This window comes from Homarus americanus, unplaced genomic scaffold (genome assembly GCF_018991925.1).
Source record: "Homarus americanus isolate GMGI-L3 unplaced genomic scaffold, GMGI_Hamer_2.0 scaffold51128, whole genome shotgun sequence".
Lineage (NCBI taxonomy): Eukaryota > Metazoa > Arthropoda > Malacostraca > Decapoda > Nephropidae > Homarus > Homarus americanus.
In genome coordinates, this window is record NW_024732934.1 from 258,877 (window position 1) to 271,674 (window position 12,798).

Consider the following 12,798-nt stretch of genomic DNA (forward strand, 5'->3'; position numbering starts at 1 on the left):
TCTCTAGCCTTCCGTTAACGGTATCAGGTGTCTCCCACAGATCTGTTTCCTGAGATTAACACCTGTATGTTAACACTACGCTGACAACACACACACACTCATATATCCACCCAACCTAACCTAACCTACCCAGCGTGTTCTAGTTAATGATGATGTTTGGTAACTTGTTCCACTCATCCACTACCCTATTTCCAGGCCAATGTTTACCTATCTCGCGCCTAAATCTAAATTTGTCTAATTTAAAACCATAGTTACGAGTTCGCTCCTGGTTGGATAGTTTGAGTACCTTTGTTATATCACCTTTGTTTAGTCCTGACTTCCATTTATACACCTCTATCATATCGCCCCTCACTCTACGTCTCTCGAGGGAGTGTAAATTAAGATGCTTTAACCTGTCTCTGTACTCAAGGTTCCTAATGCCCGGGATTAGTCTTGTCATTCTCCTATGTATACATAAATATATACATGTATACATAGAAGCTGTGTTTGTGTACATAAATATTTATTTTCCAGTAAAGTAAAATAGTTTTGTAATATTTTCTGCACTAAATAGTTTGTGTGTGTCCCCGTGTGTACGTGTATGTATGTAAATATTTAACCATACACACACACATACGCACACAAATACACATATACACACGCACACACACACACGCACACGCACACACACACCACACACACACACACACACACACACACACACACACACACACACCACACACACACACACCACACACACACACACACACACCACACCACACCACACACACACACATACACACACACACACACACCACACACACACACCACACACACACACACCACACACACCACCCACACACACACACCCACACACACACACACACACACACACACACACACTAATTAAGTTAGGATATTTTAACCTTCCAGTAGAACTAAATTTTCAGCATTTTTGTCTACAGGATTTTGTACAGAGTTAATACAGAGTTATGTAGGCAGGCTAAGTACACACACCCTGGCCGTACACAGCCTGTAGCAGCAGGCCACTACAGGCTGTGTGAAGACTGTACGGGAGGCCCTGTGACGACACACGTACACATATGTACACCACCTGGACATTGGAACACACACACACACACATACACATATATACAAAGATGTACACCCTTTGGGCAGAGGTATACACAAACGTACACAGGTGTACATAAACACACATTTACATCACAGGAGTACACACAGATGAACACATACAAATATGTACACACAGTTGTACACAAAATGTACACACATGTATAAACACACTGTACATAATATGGTGTGAACATAGATGCACACAGCTATACACACGTGTACACTCAGAGGTGTACACGCACAGGTGTACACGCGTACACTATCAACCTGGTCAAATTAAACTTGTAGTTGGCAGTAAATTGAGAAATGATTTTGTTAACTGTTGTGTAATACAGTATTATTGTGGCCCAGTTACTGACTGTTAACTGTTACTGACTGTTAACTGTTGTGTAATACAGTATTATTGGCCCAGTTACTGACTGTTAACTGTTACTGACTGTTAACTGTTGTGTATACAGTATTGTGGCCCAGTTACTAACTGTTAACTGTTGTGTAATACAGTATTATTGTGGCCCAGTTACTGACTGTTAACTGTTACTGACTGTTAACTGTTGTGTATCAGTATTATTGTGGCCCAGTTACTGACTGTTCTGTTGTGTAATACAGTATTATTGTGGCCCAGTTACTGACTGTTAACTGTTGTGTAATACAGTATTTGTGGCCCAGTTACTGACTGTTAACTGTTACTGACTGTTAACTGTTGTATGTCCAGTATTATTGTGGCCCAGTTACTGACTGTTAACTGTTGTGTAATACAGTATTATTGTGGCCAGTTACTGACTGTTAACTGTTACTGACTGTTAACTGTTGTGTAATACAGTATTATTGTGGCCCAGTTACTGACTGTTAACTGTTGTGTAATACAGTATTATTGTGGCCCAGTTACTGACTGTTAACTGTTACTGACTGTTAACTGTTGTGTAATACAGTATTATTGTGGTCAGTTACTGACTGTTATTTACTGACTGTTAACTGTTGTGTAATACAGTATTATTGTGGCCCAGTTACTGACTGTTAACTGTTACTGACTGTTAACTGTTGTGTAATACAGTATTATTGTGGCCCAGTTACTGACTGTTAACTGTACTGACTGTTAACTGTTGTGTAATACAGTATTATGGCCCAGTTACTGACTGTTAACTGTTGTGTAATACAGTATTTATTGGCCAGTTACTGACTGTTAACTGTTGTATGTATTATTGTGGCCCAGTTACTGACTGTTAACTGTTACTGACTGTTAACTGTTGTGTAATACAGTATTATTGTGGCCCAGTTACTGACTGTTAACTGTTGTGTCTGATATTATTGGCCCAGTTACTGACTGTTAACTGTTGTGTAATACAGTATTATTGTGGCCCAGTTACTGACTGTTAACTGTTACTGACTGTTAACTGTTGTGTAATACAGTATTATTGTGGCCCAGTTACTGACTGTTAACTGTTGGTAATACAGTATTATTGTGGCCCAGTTACTGACTGTTAACTGTTACTGACTGTTAACTGTTGTGTAATACAGTATTATTGTGGCCCAGTTACTGACTGTTAACTGTTGTGTAATACAGTATTGTGGCCCAGTTACTGACTGTTAACTGTTACTGACTGTTAACTGTTGTGTAATACAGTATTATTGTGGCCCAGTTACTGACTGTTACTGACTGTTGACTGTTACTGACTGTTAACTGTTGTGTAATACAGTATTATTGTGACAGTTACTGACTGTTAACTGTTGTGTGATACTGTATTATTGTGGTCCAGTTACTGACTGTTATTGACTGTTAACTGTTACTAACTGTTGACTGTTAGGGTTGTAAATCAACTGTGTGTGTACGTGTGTTTGTGTGGCACCACTGACATGATCTTTGCTGCCCGCCAGATACAGGAAAAGTGCAGAGAACAGCGTCGTGACCTGTACAAGGCTTTTCATGGACCTAACCAAGGCCTTCGACTCGGTCAACAGGGAAGCTCTCTGGTGGACCCTCAGTCGTTTTGGCTGCCCACCAAAATTCATCGCCATTGTGAGGCAACTCCACGATGTCATGAACGGCAGTGTCCTGCACAACGGCACCCAGTCTGAGTTCTTCCCCATCCAAACGGGGGTTAAACAAGGGTGTGTACTGGCACCAACTCTAACATTTTCTTGGCTGCCTTCCTTACTCGTGCCAGTGCCAATTTTGCCGGTGGGGTGAACATCCAGTACCGGGTGAAGGGTCTTTTCAACATAAGACGACTCCAGGCAGGAACAAAGGTGACGGCAGCTTCCATTACTGAACTTCAGTATGCAGACGACCTCACCCTTGTTGCTCACACTGAACACGACCTACAGGAGATCCTGAACACCTACACAGATGCTTATACACACTTAGGCCTTGAGGTGAATGTACGTAATACTCAGATTCTCTCTCAGCCTGCCCCTGGTTCAGCCACCCCTCCACCATCCGCCCAGCTTAACGGTACTACCCTCTCTAATGTTACCCACTTCCAGTATCTCGGCTCCCACCTGTCCACCACCGCGGACATCGATGAAGAGATTCAACATCGGATCAGATGTTCATCTCAAGCCTTTGGCAGACTCTGTACCCGTGTCTTCAGCTGTAGGGAGCCGACATTATCTACAAAGTTACACGTAAATCAAGCAGTGGTCCTCCCCACCCTGCTGTATGGCAGTAAGACATGGGTCACATACAGGAGGCACCTCAAGGCACTTGATAACTCTCACCAACGTAGTCTACGTTCCATCCTCCGAGTTCGCTGGGAAGACAAGAGAACAAATGCCAGTATTCTCGCTGACACCAACTGTAGGAGCATCGAGGCTACCATTATCCATGAACAACTACGCTGGACTGGCCATGTTACCCTCATGGACGACAATAGACTGCCAAAGTAGCTACTTTAGTCACCTAACGAATAGTAAACGTAACGCTGGCGGGCAACTGAAGAGGTATAAGGATAGTCTTAAGACAAACCTGAAAAAGTGCCAAATCGACCCCCTCACCTGGGAGACGATTACTCCACACAGTAACGCTTGGAGGAGCACCACACGAGAAGGTGTCAATACTTTCGAGTTAGCCCGACAGCAAACCGAGGCAGACAAGTGCCAACGCCGGAAAGATGCTGCCGCCGCCCCTCCCGCACTAGATGTAGCCCCCCACACGTGCCACATCAGTGATCGACCCTGCCGGTTCCGTATCGGCCTCTTTAGTCACTTCAGAACTCACCAACGAAGGTGACATCCTTAATAACTCATATCATTGTATCATAGCTGGATGATCGTCATACTTGATTACCAGTGACAGTAGTAGTAGTAGTAGTAGTAGTAGTAGTAGTAGTAGTAGTGTGTGTGTGTGTGTGACAGATGAGTGGATCTATAATTAAATAATCATTAATTCCCCCACTTTTTCCTCTCCCACTCCTTCCTCCCTCTCCTTCTCTGTCCCTCCCTCCCCATTTCCTCTCCCTCCTTTCATCCTCCCTTTCCTCCCTCCCTCCCCTTCCCTTCCTCCCTCCCTCCCTCCCTCACCTACCTCCCTCCCTCCTCCCTTCCTCCCTTCCTCCCTGCCTCCTCCCTCCCTCCTCTTCTCCATCCCTCCCTCCCTCCCTCCCTCCCTCCCTCCCTCCCTCCCCTCCCTCCCTCCCTCCCTCCCTCACTTACCTCCCTCCTCACCTACCCTCCCTCCCTCACCTACCCTCCCTCCTCACCTACCTGTCCCTCCCTCCCTCACCTACTGTCCCTCCCTCCCCACCTACCCTCCCTCCCTCACCTACCCTCCCTCCTTCCTCCCCTCCCTCACCTACCCTCCCTCCCTCCCTCCCCACCTACCCTCCCTCCCTCCTCACCTACCCTCCCTCCCTCCTCCCTCACCTACCCTCCCTCCTCTTCCCTCCCTCTCCCTCACCTACCCTCCCTCCCTCCTCACTCTACCCTCCTCCTCCCTCCTCCTCCCTCCCTCCCTCCCCCTCCTCCTCTCCCTCCCTCCCTCCCTCCCTTCCTCCTTCCTCCTCCCTCCTTTCCCCTCCCTCACCTACTCTACCCTCCCTCCCTCCTCCTCACCTACCTACCCTCCCTCCCTCCCTCCCTCCCTCCTCCTTCCTTCCCTCCCTCACCTACTCCACCTCCTCACCTAATACCCTCCCTCCCTCCCTCCTTCCCCTCCCTCACCTACCTACCTCCCTCCCTCACCTTACCCTCCCTCCCTCCCCTTCCCTCCTCCCTCACCTACTCACCTCCTCCCTCCCTCCCTCACCTACCTAGCCTCCCTCCCTCCCTTCCTCCCTCTTCATTAAACTACCTGAAAGTAAGCAATTTAAGGGATGAATTTAAAAGGGGCTTTTAAGGAGCAACAGTGTATGTTAAGGGGTTGAATTTAAAGGGGAAGAAGTTTAAATTGAAGGGGAGGGGTATTAGAAGGCAGGGGTATTGAAGGGCAGGTGTGTATTGAAGGGCAGGGTGTGTATTGAAGGGCAGGGTGTGTGTATTGAAGGGGGAGGGGTGTGTGTTGGGAAGGGGAACCAACTCAAAGTACCTTTAGCTTCAGTGGCCGTTCAACCTCTCCTCCCTCTCTCTCTCTCCCTCCTCTCTCTCTCTCTCTCTCTCTCTCTCTCTCTCTCTCTCTCTCTCCCTCTCCTCCTCCTCTCTCCTTCTCTCTCTCCTCTCTCTCTCCTCTCCCTCTCTCTCCTCTCCTCCTCTCCCTACGCCTCTTATGTCTTATCGATTCTCTCTCTATTCCTCATTATCTGGTCTTTATTTCCACTTTATTTGTTACTGCTTGTCTTCCTCTCTACGTCTCTTTAGTAAAGCATATGGGAGGTGTGGGGGTGTGGGGGTGGGGAGGGTGTGTGGGGTGGGAGGGGTGGGGTGGGGCGGTGGGGTTGTGTGGGGGTGTTTGGGAGGGGTGTGGGGAGGTGTGTGGGGTGGGGAGGTGGGGTTGTGTGTGCCGGGGTGGGAGGGGTGTGTGTGGGGTTGTGTGTGTGGGGTTGTGTGGGGGTGAGGGGGGTGAGGTGTGGGGGTGTTGTGGGGGCGTGGGAGGTGTGTGGGGTTGGGGTGTGGGGTGGGGAGGTGTGTGAGGTGGGTGGGGTGGGTGGGTTATTATTATTATTTATTGCTGTTGTTGTAAAAGTGAGAAACAAACATACAGACGGAGAGAGAGAGAGGAGAGAGAGAGAGAGAGAGAGAGAGAGAGATCACAGCCAACAATTAATTATCTTTGTATATTAAAGAAAACTTTATATTTTCATAATTTTTTTTCATTTATCTTTAAAGAAATATTTTTACACATTTCTCGATACTAATGAGAGAATAATGATGAGATATTAACAGCATTATGGATACCCAACCTAACCCAACCTAACTCTAACGTAACCCAATCTAACCCAACCTAACCCAACCTAACACTAACCTAACCCAACCTAACTCTAACGTAACCTAACCTAACCTAACCCAACCTAACTCTAACGTAACCTAACCTAACCTTAAATAATCTTCATATAAACACTAAGTTAGTATTACATCGATTATAAATCCGTATAATGTTCTCCAAGTAATTATAAGACACAAATAATTACTTTACAATTAAGAATTTCGACTTTGATATATAATTAATTCAAACTAATTATTAAATATGTTTTTTATCAATTAAATAAAAAAATTTATTAACAAAATATCAAAAATAATTAAACTTTTTTAATTCTCAACTAATGACAAATATTCAATTATTCTTATATAATTTAAACTCAATAATTACCTAAGTTTTTTCTTTTTAATTAAAATTATCGAATTAAAAACTTGTTTGGCGATTCACTCAACTAATTTAAAATTTGGTTTATATTTGGCACCGATAATTTTTTTTTATACTTTGAGTTTAAATAATTTGTTTTTCTATTTTATCTGTGTGTGTGTGTGTGTGTGTGTGTGTGTGTGTGTGTGTGTGTGTGTGTGTGTGTGTGCGTGTGCGTGTGCGTGTGTGTGTGTGTGTGTGTAAAATCACCCTTATGGCAGCCATAAGGGTGAAAATATACAAGTAACATAAGTGATACAAATATGATATATAATAACTAGGTGGGGAGAAGGTCATACTACAGGGCATTTCAACATAGTGACAGTGCAAGGAGTAGTGTTTACTGGGAGTGAATACACTGGTTGATTACAAGTTGTTGATAATATTTACAATGGTTGGGACTGGGCTGTTCTTATAGCGATCAGTACGTGCTCGTATGGGCTGGATGCGGTTGTGGTGTCGAACAACAATTCTCGGGCGAGGGATCTCAGGTGGTAGTAGGAGCCGGTGTCGAGGATGGTGCAGAAGCTTCTCACCAAATTTGCTGATGAGGTCGTGGTGATGGTCAGTGAGAGTCGAAAGGGTCAGTGTGTTGAGCGCTTCTTGATATGTGGAGTAGGAAGGGGAGAGAATAATCTTGCATGCCCTCTTTTGCACTTTTTCTAGGTGTTTACGTTGTGTGGCATTGAGGGAGGAAGACCAGGTTGGGGAGGCATAGGTGAGCTTGGGAAGTATGAATGTTGAGTAAACACTGAGGAGCTCGGGGGCAGGAACTCCGAGGGACTTGAGTCGGCGGAGGAGGTGGAGACGGAAACTGGAGGATTTGACAACTGTACTGACGTGTGGTTTCCAATTTAGTTTGTTGTAGCTCTCTGTGTGTGTGTGTGTGTGTGTGTGTTCTAAATCACTACTATTTTAGCCCTCACTCGCCCCTCACTCGCCCCCTCAGTCGCCCCTCACTCGCCCCCCCTCACAGTAATCCCGTCATCTCAGAAGTCAGTCAATAGAACACTTGTGAATATGTGATTAAGCTCTCTCTCTCTCTCTCTCTCTCTCTCTCTCTCTCTCTCTCTCTCTCTCTCTCTCTCTCTCACGGATTTTGGGTTTTGAGAGAGAGAGAGAGATGATAAATAGAAAAGTGTAAATACATTCATATTCGTGGTGGTGGTGGTGGTGGTGGTGGTGGTAGGGTGGTAGTGGTGGTGGTGTGGTGGTGGTGGTGGTGGTGGTGAGTGGTGGTGAGTGGTGGTGGTGGTGGTGGCGGCGGTGGTGGCGGCGGTGGTGGCGGCGGTGGTGGTGGTGGTGGCGATGGTGGTGGCGATGGTGGTGGTGGCGGCGGCGGCGGCGGCGGTGGTAGTAGGTGAGTGGTGGTGTGTGGTAGTTGTAGGTATGGTGGTAGTAGTGATGGTGGTAGTCGTGATGGTGGTTGTGGTGGTAGTGACGGTGGTGGTAGTTGTGGTAGTGATGGTGGTTGTGGTAGTGGTAGTGGTGGTGGCAGTGGTGGTGGTAGTTGTGATGGTGGTAGTAATTGGTAAGTGTGATGGTGGTTGTGGTGGTAGTGACGGTGGTGGTAGTTGTGTGGTAGTGACGGTGGTGGTAGTTGTGGTGGTAGTTGTGGTGGTTGTAGTGATGGTGGTGGTTGTGGTGGTGGTAGTTGTGGTATTGACGGTGGTGGTAGTTGTGGTGGTGGTAGTAGTGATGGTGGCAGTGGTGGTAGTTGTGGTAGTTGTGGTGGTGGTAGTAGTGATGGTGGCAGTGGTGGTAGTTGTGGTGGTTGTAGTGATGGTGGTTGTGGTGGTGGTGGTGGTGGTGGTGGTGGTAGTCGTGGTGGTAGTAGTGATGGTGGCAGTGGTGGTAGTTGTGGTGGTAGTAGTGATGGTGCTTGTGGTGGTGGTGGTGGTAGGTTATTGGTGGTAGTGGATGGTGGTTGTGGTGGTGGTGGTGGTGGTTGTGGTGGTAGTGGTGATGGTGGTTGTGGTGGTGGTGGTGGTGGTGGTAGTTGTGGTGGTAGTGGTGATGGTGGTTGTGGTGGTGGTGGTTGTGGTGGTAGTTGTGGTGGTTGTAGTGATGGTGGTTGTGGTGGGTTGTGGTGGTGGTGGTTGTGGTGGTGGTAGTAGTGGTGGTGGCAGTGGTGGTAGTTGTGGTGGTAGTGTGATGGTGGTTGTGGTGGTGGTGGTGGTGGTAGTAGTGATGGTGGTGGTGGTGGTGGTGGTGGTTGTGGTGGTGGTGGTTGTGGTGGTGGTAGTAGTGGTGGTGGCAGTGGTGGTGGTTGTGGTGGTGGTGGTGGTAGTAGTTGTGGTGGTGGTTGTGGTGGTGAGTGAGGTGGTGGTGGTAGCATGGTGTGGTGGTGTGGTGGTGGTGGTGGTGGTGGTGGTGGTGGTGGTAGTATGGTAGTGACGGTGGTGGTGGTTGTGGTGGTGACGGTGGTGGTGGTAGTTGTGGTGGTGGTAGTTGTGATGGCGGCAGTGGTGGTGGTAGTTGTGGTGGTGGTTGTGGTGGTAGTGACGGTGGTGGTAGTTGTGGTGGTAGTAGTGATGGTGGCAGTGATGGTGGCAGTGGTGGTGGTAGAGTTGGCGGTGGTGGTGGTAGTAGTGATGGTGGCAGTGGTGGTGGTAGTTGTGGTGGTGAGTAGTGATGGTGGTGGTAGTGTTGTGATGGTGGCAGTGGTGGTGGTTGTGGTGGTAGTGACGGTGGTGGTAGTTGTGGTAGTGACGGTGGGTGGTAGTTGTGGTAGTGACGGTGGTGGTAGTTGTGGTAGCAGTAGCCAGGGGATAATCCTCTCTTTATACCTGGTGTGTGTGCGTGTGTGTATGTATGTATGACCGTGTGCGTATATGTACGTATGACTATGTATGTTTCTTAATCCAGACCGTTATTATACTGTCTGTGCGTCCATGCGTGTGTACGTTTATTCGTGTGTGTGTATGTGTGTATCTAGCCGTGTGTGTATTTCTGTGTGTGTATCTAGCCGTGTGTGTATTTGTGTGTGTGTATATAAGGACAGTTTTGAAGGAAGGAAGGAAGGAAGGAAGGAAGGAAGGGAGGGAGGACTAAGTTGTTCTTTGTAGTAAAATGGCGCGGATGTTTGTGGCGTGGGGTGGCGTGGGGTGGCGTGGGGTGGCGGTGAGGGGTGATGGCGCGGCGGTGGGGGGGGGGGGGGGGAGGGGAGGGACGGGCACTTTAGAGGCGGGGGATAATGGTTTTATTCAGCCCTCAAAGTGATCTGGTCCATTTTCGCCACCAAATAATTCATGGGTAAATGACGCCCTGTCTCTCTCTAAACACCAGAGGATGGGGCGTTCAGATCACCCCCTCCTCACGCCCCGCCCCTCACGCCCCGCCTCCTCACGCCCTCCCCGCTCCTCTCATTGGCTGCTGGGGGCTGTGGGTGGGGTCCTTGTTTAACTACCTCGGGTGTGATTGATGGAGAGGGTGTTTGGGCGGGGTAATTTGATCAAGATGGGATTGGTGAGTGGTGGTTGAGGGTAGGTGGGAGGAGCCCTGGGCGGAGACGGGTGTAAAAATGGTCTCGGTCTTGTATTTGTCATCATTATTTATCAGGTCGGGTGGTGAGAGGGTGCACACCTACTTCGTCTGTCGTGTGTACGTGTGTGTGTGCGCGTGTGTGTGTGTGTGTTGGGCCAGACGCACACCAGTGGTAGACTATGCCAGTGTGTGAGGCGGTGATGGCTGACGACGCTCACAGTTTGTCGTCTTGTGTGGTGGAGGCCGACGCTGCTCCTGCCCACTACAGCGACGATCACGACCTGCTGGGCCACGACTCCCGCCACGACCTGGTAGATGACGACCCCGGCCACGACCTGGTAGACGCCGCTGACGACGACAAGAAGACGGGCGACGGCGGAGGAGGCCCTGTAAAGCCGCCTTACTCCTACATCGCCCTGATCACTATGTCCATCCTCCAGGCGCCCAAGAAGAGAGTAACACTGAGTGAGATCTGTGAGTTTATCATGAACAGGTTCCCTTACTATAAGGCCAAGTTTCCTGCCTGGCAGAACTCTATCCGCCACAACCTCTCTCTTAACGACTGTTTCGTCAAGGTTCCCAGAGAGCCTGGCAATCCCGGCAAAGGTAACTACTGGACCCTTGACCCGGGCGCCATTGACATGTTTGACAACGGCTCCTTCCTCAGGCGCCGCAAGCGGTACAAGAGACAGCACCCAGACTTTCTCAACGACCCTCACGTGTTGTCACTTCTGGCTACCGGTATGGTCGACCCTTACCTCCAGCACCACCACCACCTACAGCAGCAGCAGGCGGCAACGGCGGCTGCGGCTGCGGCACTCTTTGGTCCTCACACCACTATGTTACATCGGCCACTGCCTTACAGCCACCACCCGTACCTGCCGCCCACCCACCTCCACCACCACCACCACCCTGCCTACAGCCAGCAAGCAGAGGTGTTTAGGCACCTGCGGGCGCCCCTCATCTCCCACCCCGCGGGCGGCCACATGGGCGGGGTAGTGACTCCTACGCCCGTGAAGCCCGTGGCGGCCACACCGCCCTCGCCGCCCCTCACCCGCCCCTCCCCGCGGCCAGCCTTCACCATTGACGCTATTATGGGCAGAGACAAGTCACCGCCGCCGCCCACTTCACCGCCAACGACGCCGCCCACGTGCCTCCCCACCTCCATGCCACGCCCACGTGCCTCCCCCACCTCCATACCGCCCGTGCCTCCCCCACCTCCATGCCGCCCACGTGCCGCCCCCCTCCATGCCGCCCACGTGCCGCCCCCAGCACCATACCGCCCACGTGCCGCCCAGCACCATACCATCACTACCGTTGGCCGCCCTTAACCCCGAACCATTCTCTCGCCTCCTTGTGACGCCCTTCCTCGCCGCCCACAACTTAGGCCGGCCGCTACCCGCTCCAGTCCACCCACCGCTGCAACCCGCCGCCCTACCGCCCACTTCCATGTCCCGGTGAGGCCGCCCACCTTCACCGCCCGCCCCCTGTGTTGTACATTCCTTGGCCGCCTGTACATAGTGTGTGTAAAATGACTTACTAATATTATTAAATATTTCATATACAAATATTAATATTCTTATCCTTCACAACCTGATATAGTGCCATACATCTTCACTATAACACCACCTGATATAGTGCCATACATCTTCACTATCTTAACACCACCTGATATAGTGCCATACATCTTCACTATAACACCACCTGATATAGTGCCATACATCTTCACTATAACACCACCTGATATAGTGCCATAAATCTTCACTATACACTATAACACAACCTGATATAGTGCCATACATCTTCACTATAACACCACCTGATATAGTGCCATTCATCTTCACTACACTATAACACCATTTTATTACATATATTCGAATTATACCCAAATATTTATATAAACTTATATAAATTACTATATATATCCGGGTCACAATCATCGCTACAAGAATATATTAAATCCAGCTTATGTATCTGACGAGAAAATATTTATAAAAGAAATTGAAATTATATGATGATGATAATGAGACTATTGCTACAAATATTACTGCTTTTTCATTTAATGCCTATTACTGCTATTACTATTACTAATAATTACAACAACATATCGCTATTACTATTATTACAATTATTACTGCTATTACTATTACTACAACTATTACTGCTATTACTATTACTACAATTATTACTGCTATTACTATTACTACAATTATTACTACTACAACTTATACTGCTATTACTATTACTACAACTATTACTGCTATTACTATTACTACAATTATTATTACTACAACTATTACTGCTATTACTATTACTACAACTATTACTGCTATCAACTATTACTGCTATTACTATTACTACAACTATTATCACAACTATTACTGCTTATTATTACTACAATTATTACTGCTATTACTATTACTACAAGT

General features: G+C 48.1%; 1 protein-coding gene across 1 annotated transcript; it reads left to right on the top strand.

The window, feature by feature from the left end:
- Window positions 1-10,453: 10,453 nt before the first annotated feature.
- Window positions 10,454-11,700, top strand: LOC121869209 (forkhead box protein D1-like). Its single transcript, XM_042370447.1, has one exon. The coding sequence runs from the start codon at window positions 10,549-10,551 to the stop codon at window positions 11,698-11,700; it is 1,152 nt and encodes a 383-aa protein (XP_042226381.1). The 5' UTR covers window positions 10,454-10,548.
- Window positions 11,701-12,798: the final 1,098 nt, after the last annotated feature.